The following is a 20,870-nucleotide window of genomic DNA, read 5'->3' as shown; positions in this document are numbered from 1 at the left end:
ACTTGAATGAGTAATTGTAATCATGATTAGAAATAATCAATCAATCAATCAATTCATTTAGAATAATTAGTATACTACATTCCACATCTAATCTTTATTATCATTCTCACATCTTATATAGATGAATATTTTTTTTAAATATCATGATGTTAAATTACATAATTATTATTATATATATATAAGTGATATTAAAACTATTGTCAACCTTAGTGCATGGTACGTTATATATAGGAAAGGCCAAGGATCTACCACGTGTAATTTGCAATTAAATCCAAAGTGGGCCTAAAAATATATTAAAGGACATGGTTTCTATTCTATGAAAAAGATCATTTTGGCCCCTAATGGAGAACTTATATTGACATTGGTACCTTCATGTACAACATTCCATAGACGAGGAAGTTTCCTTCTGACAGCATCCCTTCTCCAATCCTCATCAAACTCTCTCTTTGTTGGTCGGCTTGAGATGATACATTGATGTCATGCAAATATATATATATATATATATGAGATATAATTTATTGGTTGAAGGTGATAGAAGTCTTTGTGATCTTGTTGTTGGACTAAGAAGATTTTGAATCACGAAGCAACGAGGAAGGTACATGGATGTACTCATGATGGTGATATCTTAGTGTAGTTGCCATCAAACACGGTGTAGACATCGTTTTAATTAGATGGAATAAGTGTGCTATTTCTATGATAAATCTTCTTTATTCTAAAGTTATTCAAATTTTTACTCATGCCGCATTAGATGTTCGGTGCATCAGTTAACGATCGAGCTGCTGATGATTTAGGCAACCTAATATTCCAAATATTCATTTTCATAAGGTGCGATTCTCACCTAAGATTTTGATAACCTAATCCGTCCTTCTCTACTAGCTTTTAAGGATCTAGAGAAGATGGACTAACTCTTCCACGCCAAATAAAGTGATAAAGAAGTTTGATATCTAATGCCTGACGCTAGTAGAAGATACTCCTCCAATACTAAGTCTCCATCAACTACAAAGATCAACCTACTAAGGATTGGGTAATGTCGGTTTTGAGTTAATGAGGGATTCTAATCTGATTCAGTAACCAAATGTTTTTATTATTTCTTTTTATAATCAAATTCAGTCTTAAATAAATAATACTGATAAATATATCTTATCTCTTGTACTTATGCTTAAAATTATTTTGCCCTCTTATACTTCAAAAAGTCTCAAACCAGTCCATGTACTTATGACTAAAGTAAAACAGTTATTTTTTCAATTAAACTTAACTGAACGACATCAAAATAACTAAAACATCCTTATCGTGTTTGTCAGAGCAAACATACAGATTTTGATATAATACAACAAAATTATCAAAATAGTCAAAATACTCGGTTAAATTTAGCAGAAAAATTAACAGTCTCATTTTAGTTATAAATACAGAGACTGATTTGAGACTTTTGAAAGTACGACAGAGTAAATTAATTTTGAGCATAAATATAAATAAAATATATTTAACCCTAAATAATAACAAATAAATTCTAATACTATTTTACATTAATTCAACTTTTCCTCTTGACATAACTTAGGACTATCAATTTCCAATCTTTGTCAATCTTTTCTCTCTTTTCTCTCCTCTCTCCATCAATTAGGGTATCAAATTGTGTGACCAAGACTTTGTCCTCTGCCATGTAACATCATATGTTACAATGTTGAACAAAATTCCATCCCAAACAACAAGCAAACAACTTATGGACTCACTACCTTCCACACGTAGCAAAATTGGTTTCCTTAGAGGGCAAGTTCTTAGATTCATTAAAGTAATAATACTCATTATTAATGTTCTAATCCCAATTTGACCACAATAATTGCTTGGTTTACTTATTTGATGCTTCTTCTTATCTTCTACCAATGTTATGAGTCTTTTGATCCATCATTAATTAAAGAAGACTAAAAATATTAGATTAGAAACTAAGGCCATAAAGTTGTGGAATGAGTAGAGATGCAGATTAGTAGCTAATTATACTTGGATATTTTTATATAATTGCTAGTGAAAACTTTTAAAATATTATATTGTCCATGAATTCCTAAATATATCATAATTAAAATTAATTTTCTCTTTTAAAAGTATCATTTTTGATTAAAATTAAATTTAGATAATAAAAACATTTTCCTCTGGTATAAATTGTTCAAAAATAGTTTGTAAGAGCAATTATAATCGCTAGAGGAAGGGCTTGAACCTTCGACCTTGTGGTTAACAGCCACACGCTCTAACCAACTGAGCTACCCCAGCTTACTATAAGTTTCTTTAATTCAAAATTCAAAGAAAAGAATGAAAAATTCTAGAGTATTAACTTTGGATTAATAGATAGATGCATGTAATTAGATTAAGAATATGGTACCAAATATTTCATCTAGTGAGGCCCGTGATCACAAAATTTTCATTTTGTCAACATATATTTTTTTAATCTTTTCTCTCACTGCTATTAAGAAAGCTCATATGACTTGGTAGCAGGGATTTACCTCTACCTGGGGGGAGTTTGTTCTATTATTGAGTTGGTAGATATTTTGTATAGGGATACACAGAGTATTTTGTCCAGGTATCTGACCTTTTTTACTCTCTTTTTGTGGCAATATAAGTACTTTCTTACCCAAAAAGAAGAAGAAGAAAAAAAAAAAGAAACCAAAAGAAAAAGAAGCCCAAAAAGGCCTAATAAGCATTGTATATAAGATATAATATATTGGGCAAGTTTGGGCTTCTCTTTGGATTGTTTAAATTCCAGATAGATCTTTCTTCTCTCCTTCTTGTGAATATATTTAGGCCCTATCGAAACTACTCGGGAGTAGCCTTCATCTCAGTTTGAATGTCAGGCTTGAGCTCACTAATAAAGATACTCTTCAAGACTAAGTTGACCAGATAATGACTTGATTACAGATTTGTTTGAACTCTTCCGAGTAAGCTTGAACTGTTGTTAATTGAGTTAGCTTAGTTAATGTGATCTAAAAGTCTTCGTACTGAGTTTGACCAAATCGAGCACATATTGCATCTATAAAGTTTTGTCAAGATTCGAATGATATAATTCGCTCAACTGACTTGTATCACCTAATCACCACACCCTCAAAGTAGAATAATGTTAGCTGAACCTTTTAGTAGTTGAGCATGTCATGGTATATGCAAAACTACTTCACTAGATAAATCCATAACAGTAGGTCTCTAAATAATTTCAAAAATTTGATGGTCCAAGCTTGGATATCTCATTTCGGTCTCGTGCCGGGTGGTAAAATTATATAAAAAAAACCGATTTGTGAATAAAGAAAACCTAGAGGTGAAGACGAAATAGGGAAATAGAAACATGAAATGGTCATTTCTGATTCATTTTAGGATAATAATTACAATTTGCAGGGGGTGATTTGCAAAATAAATAAAAATTAATTTATACCTATTGGAGGTGCGGGGAATCGAACCCCGTGCCTCTCGCATGCGAAGCGAGCGCTCTACCATATGAGCTACACCCCCCGTTTTGTTCATTTCTCGAACTGAGTAAGATATTACTACTAAAAAACTTTAGCCAGATAATATTTATTAAATATTCTATAAAAGTGCTACATGAGTATGATCCAACCCCGTTATAATATAGCTTAAGAAAGTTACGTTAGTTATTCAATCTATATATCTATTAGCATGTCTAACACTTTTCTTGTTTACAAGTGTAATATATCATTAATATTCTACATGGAAAAATAAAAAAAATTAAAAAGAAAAGTAAGGAGAAAAAAAGAAGGATGGAAAATGGGCCCCCAGTCCCACTAACTGGGCTGCCCAAAAAAAAAAGGGGTTCAAGATAAACCTATAGTCTTGCGCACTAAATTTTGGACCCCACCAAAGGGGAATTTTGAGGCATGCAGGCTATGAATCAAACGATCATAATTCCAATTTCCAATCAAGCTACAATTTTAGACGGCTCAACAGTCAACCCACATATAAGTAACGTGTCAAACCCTTCCAATGGCCAAACGTCTAATAACCGGCTTTTGTAGGGACCAGAATGATAAATTTCCCTTTTTTAACTTCTCCCTCTCTCTCCTTTCCTCGTGCGACGAGAAGCGTTGAGATCCCGGATCTCTGACACACTCCAGCTCACCAACGATTGGACCGAATTATAAAAAAGAAATTTCTTTTTGTTTTTTTTTAATATACTTACCTAATTTTGTGATTATAAAAACAAGGTATATTTTTATTTATTTTTAACATATAGTTAAGAATATGTAGATGAGTGAAATTAAGTATAGATATAAATTCAAATAAGAGGTAATTTTTTAATTTTTAAAAGTTAAAAGCAGAATGCATGGGCCAAGGCATTTAATTCAATATTGAGATGATAGGGTTAAAAGTAATAATATTGGCAAAGTTAGGGTGTATTTAGTAAAATATATAAAAGAAAAATGGCATAAAACGATAAAAGCAATAAATAAACTAAATTTCGGACCACCTGAGATCGGAATTATCGAGAGAGGGAGGGGGAGAGAGAGAGGAGTCAAAGAACGGAGTAGGCGTCGCCATCTTCCAATCCTTGCTATGAGATTTTTTCTCCCCTCCAAATTCTAGGGTTTCTCCTTTCTTGCCGCCGAATTGAGGGATCCTCTCGTCCGGGATCGGTCCAAGATCGTTCCTTTCCCTCTCGATCTACGAATCCCTCCTCGGTGTTGGTCCTCCAGTTGTCTTTTGTACTCTTCTGCTGCCGTCCCTCTTTACCTCTCTGCTTCTGGCGAGGGCTCGTGGCCTGAGGCGCTTTGCTTCTGCTGTACGGATAAGGGTTGGAGACTTGTCTTTCTCGGTGGTGGGTTTGCTGTTGTTTTGCCTCTTTTAGAAAGGTTGCTGCTTTGGTTATTCCGGAATCTTCTTCTTGGAGCTAGAAAGGTGCTGCCTTTCGGTGGAAATTGGGGTTCCTGGGTTGCGATTTGATCTGGATTTTTGGGAGTGGTGGTGAGGATGATGGTGGTTGTGGATGGGGAGTAGGAAAGTTGGGGTTGGCGCAGAAGATGGTAAGGGAGCCGTTGGAGGGATGCCGGGATTCGCGTCTTCGATTCCAGGAGCTCAAACAGTGTATGTGGATCATTTCTTGGCACTTTATGATCTTTGGATTGATTTTAATGGTGATTTAATTTTTTTGTGATTTAGCTCTATGCAGCTTATGATCATACTTAAATTATTGATAGTTATTTGAGTTCGTTCCTATTTTATTTACTTTATTTTCTCGTTCCATGGGATGAAAGATGTCTCTTTTTCTTCATGTTCCCGTTAGTGGAACTGCAAAAGTGCAGTAGGGCACACATTACTGATACCTTCATTTAGTTGCGTAGTACAACAGTACGGTGAGGTTTGGGTTTTCCGCATTAGGCTAGTTGAGATATTAAATCCCTATGCGGGAGCATTATTTTTAATAGGCTCTCTATGGATTTGCCTATTTGTTGCATGAGGAAGGATTCAACAGAGAAGAGTCTCTATAGAAATTTGTTGTTGATAATGTAACATTTTGATCAAACCTTTATTATAGTTGCTTCTATGTTGGAAGTAGTAACAAAATGTACTCCAAAAGCAGGTAGCTGTATTTCTGAACTGAATTAAGATTGTGGTATGATGAATTCAATGTTGAAATGGCAATGGTCTCACAATAACAAGTTATCTTATGAGTAATACCATGTATTATCTTAGAGTTAATGTTGGTGATGATTTTTATGCAGGATATTGGATAATTTAGGATAATCATGCTCATTAGTTGACATGGTCATGCATAACAAATATGTCTTGAGTGTTAAAATGTATCCTGTCTTAGAGTTGGTCTGGAAGTTGATTTTGGGGTAGGTTAGGAAAATTGGATGCGAATTGGCTGACATGGTACTTTATTTTGTTACACACTCTTATGAGCAGAAGAACACTCTTTGTTTTCTTTTCTTTTTTTGCTGTTGTTCCAGGGTATAGTTATGTTCATGCAAAAGTTGCCAGAGACAAAGTAGGAAGAACACTACATTTCTTGCTAATATTGTACGAATAGTTGTAGTATTGTACAAGGGTAACCATTCAGTTAGTAAATGTGTAGATCCATCAAGAAAGAGATAATTAAAGATTATCATTCAATTTATTATGTTTAGATCCTAGCAATCATGGGATATTTTGGTTAGGGAGTTGACTTGACATTTAATTATTTGGTGGCTTTCCTGGACAAAGGGATAATGAAGCAGTTGATAATTTGTAGCACTTCTGTTAAGAAGATACTGTCGGATCAATACTGTACAGAATTGCAAATGTATAGAAAGATGTGCTATTTGATCTCATAGAGAGACTGCTCCATGACTGATTATAATACTCATGAGCTTGCCAAACTGCCTCCTTTTGCATGTCTCATCAGATGAAAGTTTTAATTCGTTATAACGCAGTATAATTGTTCAGCTATTTGTTACTATCTTCTCTGCGATATTTTTCCATGTTAGACTAATGCTTCTCTTTGCATCTCTAAGTGTTGCAGAGGGAAACAGAATGCACCCTTCTAGAATTTCAGAATTTGAGGCAATTCATCAAACTATCGGATTTCGAGTAGACGATGCTTCTGATATAAGCAGAAGTATGTTCTTGTTTCCTTGGTTGGACATGTACTTGCCTAAAGTGCCCCTATCATTCCATATATTCTTATTGCATTCCACAATATACTCATGGTGGTCATATGATATAGTCTAACATTATGTGCATTGGTTCTTCCTCTAATTGAAATAGGATATGGTTCAGTACTGACATAAAAGGCAATTGGTTCCCTGTGGTTGAACTAAGCTACGTATGAACAACTATCGGAACCTAGTAGATCCTATTATGCTTACACTTTCTCTGTCCTTTTGCAGATCCTGCGTATAATATAAAGTCAAGTGGACAAGCTGTTGGTTCCGATCTGCCTCATTTTGGTGCTTTTACTAAAGTGAGCACTAGCTTATCTTAATGTATCACATGCTCTTACTGTCCAGAAAGTTACATCTGTTTATGCCTGCTGTTGACGTCCTGAATTGATTCTTCGCCATTTACAGGCTCTCACTTCGACTGATAATACTCCATCAGCTAGAGTTGGGTCTCTGACAGTGCCCCAAGAAAAGGGACAACAACCTAATCTGGTGCCATTTTCTAGTGGTCATTTTGAGAACTGGGGCGAGTCCACAATGGCAGATGGAAGTCCTAGGACTGACACATCTACGGATGTCGACACTGATGAGAAGAACCAGAGGGTTGATCCACTTCCTGCATTTCCCTTTTTATTTATATCATTGGTGCTCCTGATGATTTTATTATTTTATTATTTGTATAATAAGATGGTTGAAAACATAAACACTTTGGCAGAGCATATAAATGACAATTTTGAGCAGTAGATATCATATGAATACAGAGAATGGCACTGTTAGAAGATGAACGAAGAGGTGAACTATTTCATACACTTCTGCCGAGTGCAATGTAGTGATGTATGAAATTATGAATATACAGTGAAGATTGTCCTATCGAGAGAAAATGAAGAGGGGGGAGGGTATATGATATATTATATATCTCTAAATTGTCAACTTTAGGACTTATATCATAGTGTAACCCATCATTAGGTAGAATGTCTTCCATTTACTGTGAAGAAGCATCTCATAGTGATTAGTTCATCTAAGGTGAAATGAAGCTTGCTAATTATTTAGACCTAAAATGTATTTGTAGTGTGATATTTAACTGGAAGTAGCTTGAAATGAGATTGAGAGTAAATTCCAAGGATCTTATGGTAGTTGCATAGGTTAATTCTTAAGGGGATCCATTTTGCTTTCTGCAGATTGCGTCAGAAACAGGATTAGCATGTCATTAGTAGAGAAATCTTTTTAATATAGACATAAGATCATACTTTGTCAGGTGTCATTTGTTCTACTTACAGATAATTGTCTTGTGATTTCATCCATGGAATCGAGAAATATTTGCCCACCAAGCTCATGCATCCTAGGTTTGTACTTGAGCTATAACTTTTTATTTGTTTTCTTTTTAGCTTCCATTTTTTTTAATATGGTCTGTGTGCAGTTATAGTTGTCATTTCCTGCAGGTTTTTACCTTATACAGAATTTTTAGCTTGTTGACAAATCAAGTTCTCATTTTATTGTTTAATACATCTGAATTTCTAGTCTGTATTTAAAGTATTTTTAGGCCTGATTAATTATGATCTTTAGGTAGTATGGTCATTTTTTATCAGTTGATTGATTATTCTTGTTTATCATTTCCAATGCGCAGATGGAACAAGGACAAGCTGCTGCTGTCGTGATGTCTGATTCTAGTGACAGATCAAAGGACAGATCTGGGGACCAAAAAGTAATAACTCTGTCTCCTGTAAGCTGCTAGTTTGTTTGGTAGTCATAAATAGAAATGATCTGATCAAACTTTTTGTCATAATAGACGCTTCGCCGGCTTGCACAAAATCGTGAAGCTGCCAGAAAAAGTCGTTTGAGGAAAAAGGTATCTTGATATAACACTTTCTTCTTTTCGCATTGAACATGAGTTTCTTTTTTTTCCCTAAAAATAAGTAACTTATCTTCCAACTTCTTTTAATGGGGTCACCCGCTCAATTACATTGTATTTGGTTGATAGTACAATAGCTTCACTGTATTCATATCCCCTACCGCCGAATAATTAAGATCCATTAATATAAATTGAGATTTTCTGGACTTTTCACTAGCTAAATGTTTATTCATACTCCCCATGTTTTTTCTGTGGAAAATAAGTTGTTGCCCTATATCTCAACATGAGATGATCAAGAAGAGTGGTGGACAATGGACACCAGAAGGGGCTGCTACTTATCTTTTAGTTTCAGATGTTCTTCTAAACCAAGGTGAAAGGGAATATGGATGCTGAATGTTGATGCTTAATGGTACCGAAACTATTTCTAATTTCCCTCCAATTGGTTAGAGAAAGAAGCTAGATAATATGCTTATAATCCTTTATGAACTAGTCTGCGGTAATAGACAGTCAGCTATCTCTGGCAATAGTCCAAGTGTCATCTATTGCCTTCAAACAAGCATGAAATTGTAAAGTGAATCTCTTTGTGTGAGACTATGGTTAAAGAAGGCCTAGACAGGGTCCGTTGATGTCCAAAAATGGGAAAAAAGGGGATGCTCCGCATAGTATGAAACTATGAATTGAACTGTGTGAAATCAGCAGCAGCTATTGGTTTATTTATGTTGAAGAGTAGCTATATGGCTTTAAATGGCAGAAAATCATGAAGGAAAGAAACCATTCTGAGCAAAGCTGGAAACAATGATGAAGAAATTCAAACTCTCAAGATCCCCTTCTAGAAGTTTAACTATAATTAAACTCTAATGCTTACCTAAAGCATCAGGAAGAAGGATGTCTAGCTTCATTCACCACGACAGATCTTTTGGTACACAGTACAATGCTTTTAAATCTAACAAAACTCTTCTGACTGCATGACATGTGAATATTAAAATATGAACAGAAATTATGTCGCTGCTAATTTATGCTCTTTGAAGCTCTCATTAAAGATGTAGGAACTAGGAAAGAATAAAGAACTCTAGTTTGGAGTAAAATGTTCGAATGATGAGTCAGATAGTAGTTGCTAGGGTCCAATATATGATGTATATCTGTATTCAGATATTGGTATCATAAAAAGTTACTTTGAGCTTGATAGAACCCAATGAATATGAAATATATTTGATCTTGCAGTTAATGTGTATCCATATAGTGCACATATTTACTATATTATTCCTTATCTGGGCAATAAGCAAGATAGTTTTGTTTGCTCCTTTTAAAGGAAATCTGCTCAGTGCTACCCTGGTCATATATGTCAAGATTTTTGATATTCATTGTATTCACATTTTCTCCCATTTGATCTCAGTTCTTGTATTTGGTTGGCAATTTGTTGCCAATACGTTGTTAGGAACCTTATCAACTTGCTTCATTTTTTTTTAGATATGATACTGATAATGATCATTTTATACAAGGCATATGTTCAACAACTAGAGAACAGTAGGCTGAAACTTACGCAATTAGAGCAAGAACTCCAACGAGCTCGCCAGCAGGTACACTTTTGTTAATTCATACTCTACCCATCTTATAGATGCCATTCTCTGGTGAGTCTGGCCTGAAGATTGATATCTAGTTTCTTTACCTAGAATTTTTTTTTGACAGGGTATCTTCATTTCTAGCTCAGGAGATCAGTCCCATGCAATGAGTGGAAATGGTAATTGCAGTTGTCTTTTTAAATTTTCATTCTATTTCCTTTCCAATCTGCTGAGAAACCGCCATTCAAATGTTTAGGTTTTAGATAGTATATTCAGCACCAGTGATACTGTTTGACATTATACAATCTTATGCTAGGTCGAGTCTTAGTTGCCTATTCATTTGAAAAGAAATAACTGTAAGTTGTTTTATAGGGGCTTTGGCTTTTGACCTAGAATATGCTCGGTGGCTGGAAGAGCATAATAGACAGATAAATGAGCTAAGGGCTGCAGTAAATGCTCATGCAAGTGATGATGATCTCCGAGTTACTGTAGAAGGCATCATGTCGCACTATGATGAAATCTTCAGGCTCAAGGGTATTGCTTCTAAGGCAGATGTATTTCACATATTATCAGGCATGTGGAAGACACCAGCAGAGAGGTGTTTTCTCTGGCTTGGTGGTTTCCGTTCGTCAGAGCTTTTAAAGGTGAAAATTTTGTACTTTAGTCCTTGTTTAAAGTTCTACTAGAGAAAAATAAGTTTAGTTAAAATAAATTAGAAGGAACCACTATCCTTGAAGATAGTTATATTCATATTTTGAATATAGAGTTACATTTATATAGAGTTTAATTTATGTGATGACAGGGAGCAACAGAGAAAAGGAGAAAATAATCTGTGAATGTTAGAAATGAGTTAAATAGAAATTCTATGAGGTTTACAGCAGATTGACCAATTTTTTATTGTTGATTTGTTTATTACTTATGGTGCTACATTTTGCAGCTACTTATAAATCAGCTAGAGCCTCTAACAGAGCAACAATTGATGGGGTTATGCAATCTTCAGCAATCTTCTCAACAGGCTGAGGATGCTCTATCTCAAGGTATGGAGGCATTGCAACAATCCTTGGCAGAAACATTGGCTGGGTCTCTTGGACCAACAGGGTCTTCAGGGAATGTTGCAAACTACATGGGCCAGATGGCCATGGCCATGGGGAAACTTGGAACCCTTGAGAACTTCCTTCGTCAGGTAAAATCTTGTGGATCTTGCAAATTAAATTTGTTTATGGTATATTGTACAGAGTTGTGTAACTATTGCTATTTATTCATTATGGAAGTTGTTCATCTATGGTATTCAAATGTATTTCTGGTTCGCAGTGTCTCAAGTATAGTACAATCTTCATGGTTTTAATAGGAAATAATTTGTTATAAAATGTATTGCCCTTACTTTCTCCAGGCCGACAACCTGCGGCAGCAGACCTTGCGACAGTTGCATAAAACATTAACGATCCGCCAATCTGCACGTGCTCTACTTGCAATAAGCGATTATTTCTCAAGGCTGCGTGCCTTGAGTTCTCTATGGCTTGCTCGGCCACGGGAGTAGGAGCAAAATTTGATTCAGTTCAGATGTTTCTTGGCATCTTTTGAGGGTTTGTCATTCATACAGTTCCATCTGGCAATCACATTGGTTCCAAGAGAGATCTGGTGGTGATAGGATGCGAGGGTGATGCTGGAGCTTCACATCTAGTTATTTATAGTTGGGTTAACAATTATTTTCTCACTGTATCATTATCTAGTGCAAGTATGGTCTTTTGTTGTTCCCTATGCTTGTTAGTCCCACTGCTCTTAGTTGCAGTAATGTTGTTGTACACTCTCTAACTTAGCGTACCAATGGTGAAGCACCACGTCTTCCATGACATAGCAGCAGTTGCTTCTTTAAGCTTGGCTTGTATCAAAATTATCTGGATGGATTGTGGTATACTTGCAATTCCAATAAAAGTTTGTGGAACAAGTACTCATTCTCTATGGTTTTTCCGTTCCATATCTTTTCAGGGTCATTCTTTTGAGATTTGTAAAGGGGATAACTCTATTCACATTTTAGGGAGAGAGGAAGAGATGGGATCATGGGACTTCTAGAGAGAAATGAGGAATAGTTGTACTCCTTGACATGGAAATTCTTAGCAGAGTTTAAAACTAAATATTGTAAATATGATGGGTAAATTATAGTTTACTCTTGTGTTATTTAGCCAGATTCCAACAATTATAGTTGTAATTGGTTGTCAGTTGTTGATGGGATGTGTAAAAGCTTTAATTACTATCACAAAAGTATAAAGATACAAACTGATTTAGATGATGAGATGAATGATGACAGGGTAGTTTAGTCACTTAGCAATTTACTTATGGTAAGAAATAATGACACTAATGATGGAAGGGATAGTTTGGTTATTTGTAACAACAGTTACATTTTGATTTCCATCACAAGAGATTAAAAAATTGTTTAGATTTAAAAGACATGATTATAAGTTAAAATTGAGCCAAACCATAAAAAGAGTAAAATATAATTTTTAATCTCTACTGTTTCTCATATGTAATTTATTTTTCTTCATATAAGATTTACTCATCAACATATTAGAATATCCTATGTGGTTTGCTTGGTTGGGGGTAAAAATTTAATAAACAGAGATAGAGTGGGTAGTGAAAAGATTAAGATCGGAAAATTAATAAAAAGAAGAAGAAGGAAGTGTTACTTAACTCGTGTATAATTTGAAAAGTTAATTACGTATATCTACTGAATTATAAAAGTGTACAATTTGCCCCCTGAATTATTTAGAAAATTAATTAAAAAAATCTTATAAAAGCTTGGAGATGTTACTTGTTAAATAGTATAAAGGAGAATTTGTGTCTAAAAGAGATTAGGATAATTAATCCTAATTTTAATCTTGCCAAGTGGACATCCACGTGGGCGGTGGGCTCCACAGCGATATCAACATCCATATCCTAATCTGCTGTCCGACCAAAACCCACAGTTTCTGCGACACCGACAGGTGTCGCAATGTCTACCGTCAATTTCGTGCAACCCATGGATTTCACTGCCGGATGTTGATATGGGTTCAAAACCGGGGAAGCAAAATATCTGCGGACCGGTATATATCGGATCAGGAGAATGGGAGAGAGAGAGAGAGAGAGAGAGAAAGAAAAGAGCAGCGATACGATCCGATACTGTTACGGAGATGGCGCCGCTACCGTTCGCGACGGCCGCAAACACCCATTTCGCGCCGAATTCACCGATCGGACGGCTCTCCTCGTTCCAACGAACTTCCCGGTACCGCCCGGTAAGCATTCTCTCTTCTTTCTACACGTCTTTGTATTTATTCCCGGGAGAACAAGAGCGTACTTTTCTGTGTTCTTTCCTTACAATTGTCTGCAGTCTTGCTTAGTTTGGCTTAAGTTAGCTTAGATTATGCGGGGTTTACCAGCGATTCTTGAATTAGTCTACCAAGTTCGCGTCTTCCTGATGGTGGATTGGAAACGTCTCTTGGGTTAGAATTCAACAAGACCTAATTCTTCCTATTAACTGTTAGATGGCATCTATCCACTTTTGGCAATGCCAACTTGTTCAGTTGATCATAGCTGAGGAAGCTAGTTTTTCTAATCTGCCCTGTTGTTTTTTTTAGGGATTTTGATTCTTGAATTTGTTATATGAATTATATTCTCTTTTTACGCTTTTAAGATAATGAACCAATTTTGCTAGATGACACTCAAAAGTGGCATTGTTGATTGCATTATTTTTTAACAGCTCACCATGGGAGGCATGTTTATGTCTAGACATTGTAACTTAGATGTTGAAGTTTATGCATGTATGCTGTTTGTTTGATTTTTCTAGTACTTATGCTGATGAATATGTAGGTTACAACAGAAAGCCTCCTCAATGGCTCTGCTGCCTATTTTAGGCCCCATGTTTGTGGTTTAAGACTTTTGAGACTTAAAAAGCTGAAAGATTGCAAGACCATAAAAGGACATGGATGGCAGAAACCAATGAAGCTAGAAGTTCAAGGAAAAGGCAAAGTTCAAAATTGCTTTGAAACTGCACCATCGGTAGGAAAGCGAAGTCTTGAAGATGCGCAGCTATCTAATGGTCAGTAATAAGAAGCCACTCCATCTTGGCCAAATTTTACTCAGTTATCTTTTTAATCTATCAAGTAAAAAGTTGTACATGAGTTGGGAATGATATGCTTGGATTGTTTCATGCCAATATATGTGTTTGTGTGCACGTGCATAGCCGTGGTCGTGCACATGCATGCCTGCTTTTGTTTTTAGGGTTTATGGCTTTAAGGTTTAGGGTTTCAAGGTTTGGGGTTTAGAGACTTAAGGGCTTAAGGTCTAGGGTGTTTGTATGTGTTTATCTTGCACTTTACATCTTTCCCTCTACCCTGTGTCTCTCAAAGGTCCTTTTGTTGCAGATTCAGTAGTTGAAACACCATCTTTAAACTCCAAAGTCATTGAAAGTTCAAATGATCAACCTGTTAAACATAATGGTCCCAACCCTTCAGAGGGGCCTCCATCTCCGCTAGAGAAGAGATCTGTTTCTAATGGCCATCAAGCTGATAATGCACCATCTCTTTGCATTGCTGTTGTGGGAGCTACTGGTGAATTGGCAAGGAACAAGGTGTTTCCAGCATTATTTGCCCTGTATTATAGTGGGTTTCTTCCTCAGGTACGATTTTTCCCTGGTGATTGGTGCATAAAGTGGAAGCACTTCTACTTTTTTGTGGATAATCTAAGGCATATTGCTGAGCAAGTATAAACAAAATTTGAGTAACTACAAGCATGTCCAAGGAAAATTAAACATGTTGTAGGTTATACTTATAATGTTCCCCATGTCAATTAATAGACGATCATCATAAGTTTTAGGGTGTCTTCTTCAGATTAATATTTGATTGACTACAAGAAATGTCTGTACTTTGTTGACTTTTAATTTAGATATAGAGATGGAAATCTTATCATTGGCTTCAAGAAAGTTTAGCAATAAGACTTACTGGAGTTGAGATCATAAATTTTTGGAATATCCAACTCCTTGCATTTGTGTCATATAACATTATGATGCTGATATACAAGAAAACTAGATTAGTTCATTAATGAATAGATCTTGAAAATTCTCTAGTCTATTTATCAGCTGTTAATTTGGCGTTCATATGAGTAAGGTTATTCTTCTTGCTATCCCAATTGTCATGGTCATGGACTATATTAAATAAAAGGGCAGATTTTTGTTTGAGAATGAAAGTTCACGTGTCTCCTTGTGCCAGTGCAGTTGTGCTTCATCTCCCTGTCGTTAACTCAAAATATTACAGGTATAATATGGAATACCCGATGAATAAATAGGATTACATGCTGTAGGCCATTCCTTGCTCAAGCCCGTTTGGTTGGATAGTGGGAAGTTTGGAAATTACTTTAGCTCTTGGTATTCTCTCAATGAGATATCAAATTCTAAGGAACATACTGTATGATATTTTAGTGACAATCTTATCCTTGCCTAGAGAGAAGGCACCATCCCTTGGACATGGAAAACTCGATTATCTCTTTCCATGCATTGTATACTCTCCCTATTTGTACTTCTTCTACATCTATTATTCTGTTCTATCTCCTTCCGCTTTCTTGCCTCTAGGCTTATAACCCGCGTCTTACTATTTCCCTCTTTTCCTCTCATATCATCTTTGCCTGCTTCCTCTTGCTTCGTAAAATTGGACTTTTTTGACCTATACTGTCTCATTTCTCCTTTTGCACTTCGTGAAGTTTGTTCTAAATTATCTTCAAAGTTGGGCTCCAATATCCAAGATGAATTAATTTCTGAGACCTTTTAAGTTTGTGCTTAGGATGTTTCAAGGAACACAAACATGTTTTACATCCTGAAATTCAACTTCAACTAGATATTGATACTTCTGCCCATACACCTGATAGATCTGTTAGATTGAAATATTTAATGCTGTTTTCTGAATTCTTTTTTGTACATTATAAGTAGAATGCAGTTATGGAAACATATCATTTTCAACTATTTCATTCTGAAAATGACCTTTAAAGTTGAACTATTGCATTCTGTATTGGACCTTGCCGAGATAATAAAGAAAGGTTATCCTTTGAATTGCATGGTAGATTCTTAGAATTACTAAGGAGAAGTTATTCAATAGCTTATATCAATATTTCTTACTTTTACTATTTTACGTTATATTGAAATAGAAAAGGAGGAAAACAATGTTATGTGGAACTTTTAAATGATACGTACAGTGATACAACGAACAATCCGTTGATTTTTCCATTCTTGTTGTTTCATCTTGGTGGGACCAAGGTGAAAATGTTTCAAGTGAAAGTTGGCACCAGGTTTTTAAGGAAGACAGGGAAAAACTTGATAGAAACCTTGACAAAATATATGATAGTTCATGTGTTAGACTGGTGGGCCTGCCTCCAATTAGAGCTTAGTAAGAATCCAAGTAGCCCAGGCCATATTTCATAAATCTCTGCACAGAATGTATAACAAAGCATGCTCCTAGAAAAGAATTGCATTCCAATTACTAGTTCAGGTAATACAAAAGAAAATTTCAGGGGAGTAAAGTGATTTTTATCCAAAATATAAGAAGGTAAAATATATTTAACCCTAAATTAAGTGTTGTGAGACATTCGTGTATGTATGTAACTTCCTATGGTTTGGAAATTGAAACAAGACATCTTCGATAGTTAAACGTAAGTTTGTCTTGATGAATCATTATATTTATATTTGCAGCTCATTTAGGCATCTTTGCTGGTTTACTTCTTTACTTTCTTGAATCACTTATATTTGGTAAAATTTTCTTCAACATTATCACTGTCCAGTATTAGTGTGACCAAATACAACATTTTGGTCAAACTTTCTGTCCAGATGTCTGATCATCTTTTCATCTCTTTTCCTTCCTATGTTGCAGAATGTGGGTATCATTGGATATTCTAGAAAGCCATTAACAGATGAAGATTTAAGATCTATGATTGCGGCTACTTTGACTTGTCGGGTTGAACACCAGTATGATTCTTTCCTTAGTAACTAGCTGCTATCTGCCGTACTTTAAATCTGCATGTTTATTTTATTCTACTGATTCTATGTTTGAAGTTGGTGCCTGAGCTGATTTACGAATCAACTTTCCTTGTTCCGGTTTCCTATCAGGAATTCATGCTTGTAACTTGTATCAACTTAGTCTTAAAATATCTACATGCTAGCAACTTGCAACTTAGAACTTGCATCTGCTGAAATTGACAATGAACTTTTTGAGAAAAACTTCAGAATTTCCTTCCATAACTATTTCTCATAAATCAGAATTATCCGAGGGTGGGAGGGAGGGAGGGATTGACCAATGAATGCCCTCTTGCAGGCATGTGCAATATGATATAGCTTGCCTCTATACAAGATCTCAGTTGATCTTGGCTTTAACATTTTATATGTTTATACTTTTTTGTTCTCTTTTTTCTTGAATCAGTTAGAATTATCTCCTGCTATAATTCAGAAAGGACATGTGTTAATGAGCAGCTATTTTGTGTATAAGCAGTGAAAATTGCGGGAACAAGTTAGACGCATTTCTTGATAGAACCTACTACATAGATGGAGGATATAACAACAGAGATGGAATGGCAAAACTCAACTCCAAAATGAAGCAGATAGAGGTACCATCTGAGAACTTATATGCACAGTAAATAAACACATTATTTGTTTCGGAATAATCAAAACACAAATGTTCCACTAGCATAAGATTTTATTGGCTGCTTGAGTTGCCATTATTATGATCTATGAATTGACTATCACTATCTATAATTCATTTATACAGGGAGATCATGCAGCAAACAGGATATTCTACCTTTCAGTTCCCCAAGAAGCACTTCTTGACGTTGCAATGACACTTGCTGATGGGGCTCAGACTAAATTAGGATGGAATAGAATAATAATCGAGAAGCCATTTGGCTTTGATGAATTTTCTTCATATCGTTTAACTCAGTATCTACTTTCAAAATTTGAAGAAAGCCAAATCTATAGGTGCACTTATCTGTCTTGCCTAAAACTTTATTCTATTTGTGTAAAGATTTACTGGCTTTAAATTGATGAAATTTTGCCTTTTTGTATTGCTTTTTGAACTGCATATCTTTAAGCTATACTGACAATAGTAGGTGTAACTGTTGATTCAGAATAGACCATCTCCTGGGGAAGGACCTAATAGAAAATCTCACTGTTCTGAGGTTTTCTAATTTGGTTTTTGAGCCTCTTTGGAGTCGAACCTACATACGTAATGTTCAAGTACAGTTTCTTTCCTTTTCTGAGAATTGTATTATATATTTGTATTACGTTCTTAAGCCTTAACCTTTTAATGTTGCATGTTATTTCTGGCACAGGTCATCTTCTCTGAAGAATGTGGAATTGAAGCACGAGGAAGGTAACCATAAGGCATTTATATGCTAGCATTAAGATCATGAAGGATTTGTGGTGTTAACAATGATTATATCTTCTGGTTATCCTTTTATTCTTTTGCATCATGCCTATGACAGTTTCAAATGCTTCATAAGCACTATTGATACAAGTCAAGTCACAACTGGAATTTTTTATATAAATCCTATGTTCATACAAGAATTAATGAGCAAGGCAACAATCATCATGTTTGCAAAATGACACTACTGTCATAGGAAAAATCCTAAAGTCCTTGTCATCATGTTTGCATATAATCCCATCCCTTAGAGTAACAAAAAATCACTTTCATAGTTTTCTTGAGAAAAGTATACACTAGCTGTCATGTTACTAATGCAACCCAACCTTAATAGGGAAATGGGAATATATCTATTGAAAGATATGATGTGAAGCTCACACAGACTAGTTTAAGATCCCTTAAATTGCTTGTGTTCTGTAAATTTTGGGGTTCGTTGTTAATCCAATCTGTTGCTTTCTGAATCTGGTTTCTTTATTTATGAACTTCCTGTTTTCTCACAGATACTTTGATGGTTATGGTACTATTCGAGATATAGTTCATAGTCACATCCTCCAAACAGTAGCTTTGTTTGCTATGGAGCCACCTGTGAGTCTTGATGGGGAAGATATCCGAAATGAAAAGGTAATGTGTATTCCTTTGGTGAAAGCTGCACTAGTTGTTGGATTTTTATTGAATACATTTATGCAGGTCAAGGTGCTCAGATCAATACGAAGATTAGACCTTGATGATATTGTTCTTGGTCAGCTTAAAGATAGTTCTGACAAGTTTGACAGTTATATGAGCTCTTCAACACCAACATTTGTTGCTGCTGCTCTTTTTATTGATAATGCACGTTGGGATGGTGTACCATTTTTGATCAAAACTGGGATAGGGCTCATCAAACACAGGTATATTAGGCTACTTATAAACATTTTTTTATCTCTAACATACTTGTCTGATTTGTCCGCAAGAATTAAAATGCATGATGGAATGCAAAGGTGAAGGAAAGGTTCCATCTTGTCCTGTGAAATGCAAACTTCAACCAGATTTAAGATTTAAAGATCATAGATGGCAAGCAAGCTACAGTACAAAAAGACTGATACTTGGCAATGTTTTGTAGCACTTATTTTAATAGGAACTTCAAAAATGAGGGCTCCCACTCATAAAAGTGAAAAATAAGGAAAAAAATCATCATTGTTTCATCAATTATAGTAGCTGAGGTCCATAAGCGGAATCAAATCAAGTTGATCTTTGTTGGGTTCAAGCTTTTGTATCTTCTAGGATTAGCATGTATATCATACTTTTTCTGTTTTGATTCACTGGCTTTGTTCAGGGTTGAGATACGCATCCAATTTCGTCATGTTCCGGGCAATATCTACCGCGAACGTTTTGGGCACAATATAGATTTCGATACGAATGAATTAATACTGCGCGATCAGCCTGAGGAAGCTATTCTTATGAAAATCAACAATAAAGTCCCAGGACTTGGACTTCAATTGGACGCTTCAGAACTTAACCTGCTCTATAGGGACAAGTATGGTTAACTCTGACTTTCTTGGTGCTCATTTAGAAGCCATATATTAATTATGAACTTGGATGGTGCAGGTACAATGTTGAAGTGCCAGATTCATATGAACATCTTCTTCTGGATGTAATAGATGGTGACAATCATCTGTTCATGCGCAGTGATGAAGTAGAAGCTGCATGGAACATATTAACTCCAATTATGCATGAGATTGATGAGAAGAAGATCACACCTGAGCTTTACGAGGCTGGAGGTAGGGGGCCTGTTGGAGCATACTATCTTGGTGCTAAACATGGAGTTCGTTGGGCGGACGATTAGTCAGTATCATTAAATATCAAGATTTCTCTATCCAGTTCATTGTTCAGAAGTCCTATTGAGTTGCATGCGGTGATATATAGAAGGAACATCAATAGCTGTTTCTCATTAGGAAAGTTGATTTCTCTTGACAGCTCCAGACACCAGCTTTTTTATTTGTAAATATCCAGCACTTGACGTTTATTCCATGTAGATCAATGAGGAACTTTTGTATAAAATCTTTGAGGTTTCCACTTGAAAAATATCTATCCTTGTGACGCAGAGAAATATTGATGTTATGGGGTTTAAAGAACTAAAATTTAAACTGTAAGGAATCTCTTTGTGCTTATTAATGAAAAGATCAGTCTTTTTTAAGCTGACAAAGCTCAATTTTTTTTTTGCTGAGAATGCATAAACTAATGCAATTTAAACTAAGAATATTGCAAAGATGTAGTTGTAGAGATTCCACATTATCAATATCGTTGAAGCTCATAATGATGCTTGTATTCCAAGTATGCAAGTCTACAGGGCATACTTGTTTGTTTTGAGTTTAAGGATTCCCTTGAACTGATTTAGAAACTTATTTAGAAACTCCTTATTTAGAAACTCCTA

General features: G+C 35.4%; 2 protein-coding genes and 2 non-coding genes across 5 annotated transcripts; 2 read left to right on the top strand and 2 right to left on the bottom strand.

Moving 5' to 3' along the window:
- Window positions 1-2,185: 2,185 nt before the first annotated feature.
- Window positions 2,186-2,259, bottom strand: TRNAN-GUU (transfer RNA asparagine (anticodon GUU)). Its single transcript has one exon. It is a non-coding gene; the product is annotated as a tRNA-Asn (tRNA).
- A 1,151-nt stretch (window positions 2,260-3,410) lies between these two features.
- Window positions 3,411-3,483, bottom strand: TRNAA-CGC (transfer RNA alanine (anticodon CGC)). Its single transcript has one exon. It is a non-coding gene; the product is annotated as a tRNA-Ala (tRNA).
- A 966-nt stretch (window positions 3,484-4,449) lies between these two features.
- Window positions 4,450-11,996, top strand: LOC140776320 (transcription factor TGA2.2-like). Its single transcript, XM_073119983.1, has 11 exons — window positions 4,450-5,070; window positions 6,483-6,586; window positions 6,858-6,931; window positions 7,038-7,232; window positions 8,254-8,331; window positions 8,416-8,475; window positions 9,978-10,055; window positions 10,165-10,216; window positions 10,410-10,681; window positions 10,975-11,220; window positions 11,428-11,996. The coding sequence occupies exons 1-11, from the start codon at window positions 4,973-4,975 to the stop codon at window positions 11,572-11,574; spliced, it is 1,404 nt and encodes a 467-aa protein (XP_072976084.1). The 5' UTR covers window positions 4,450-4,972; the 3' UTR covers window positions 11,575-11,996.
- A 1,130-nt stretch (window positions 11,997-13,126) lies between these two features.
- On the top strand, window positions 13,127-20,632 carry LOC140776318 (inactive glucose-6-phosphate 1-dehydrogenase 4, chloroplastic). 2 transcript variants are annotated; one of them, XM_073119981.1, is made up of 12 exons: window positions 13,127-13,303; window positions 13,888-14,106; window positions 14,432-14,685; window positions 16,922-17,016; window positions 17,537-17,651; window positions 17,813-18,018; window positions 18,168-18,276; window positions 18,372-18,412; window positions 18,961-19,081; window positions 19,148-19,347; window positions 19,773-19,973; window positions 20,045-20,632. In XM_073119981.1, the coding sequence occupies exons 1-12, from the start codon at window positions 13,135-13,137 to the stop codon at window positions 20,280-20,282; spliced, it is 1,968 nt and encodes a 655-aa protein (XP_072976082.1). In that variant the 5' UTR covers window positions 13,127-13,134; the 3' UTR covers window positions 20,283-20,632. The 2 variants fall into 2 exon arrangements, with proteins under 2 accessions (XP_072976082.1, XP_072976083.1); XM_073119982.1 differs by having other exon boundaries at window positions 13,145-13,303; window positions 13,878-14,106; window positions 20,045-20,631.
- Window positions 20,633-20,870: the final 238 nt, after the last annotated feature.

Source organism: Typha angustifolia, chromosome 14 (assembly GCF_048772165.1).
Source record: "Typha angustifolia cultivar Huaian chromosome 14, ASM4877216v1, whole genome shotgun sequence".
NCBI lineage: Eukaryota > Viridiplantae > Streptophyta > Magnoliopsida > Poales > Typhaceae > Typha > Typha angustifolia.
Note: the sequence above shows the minus strand (reverse complement) of the source record. Positions and strands in the feature narration are given on the sequence as shown.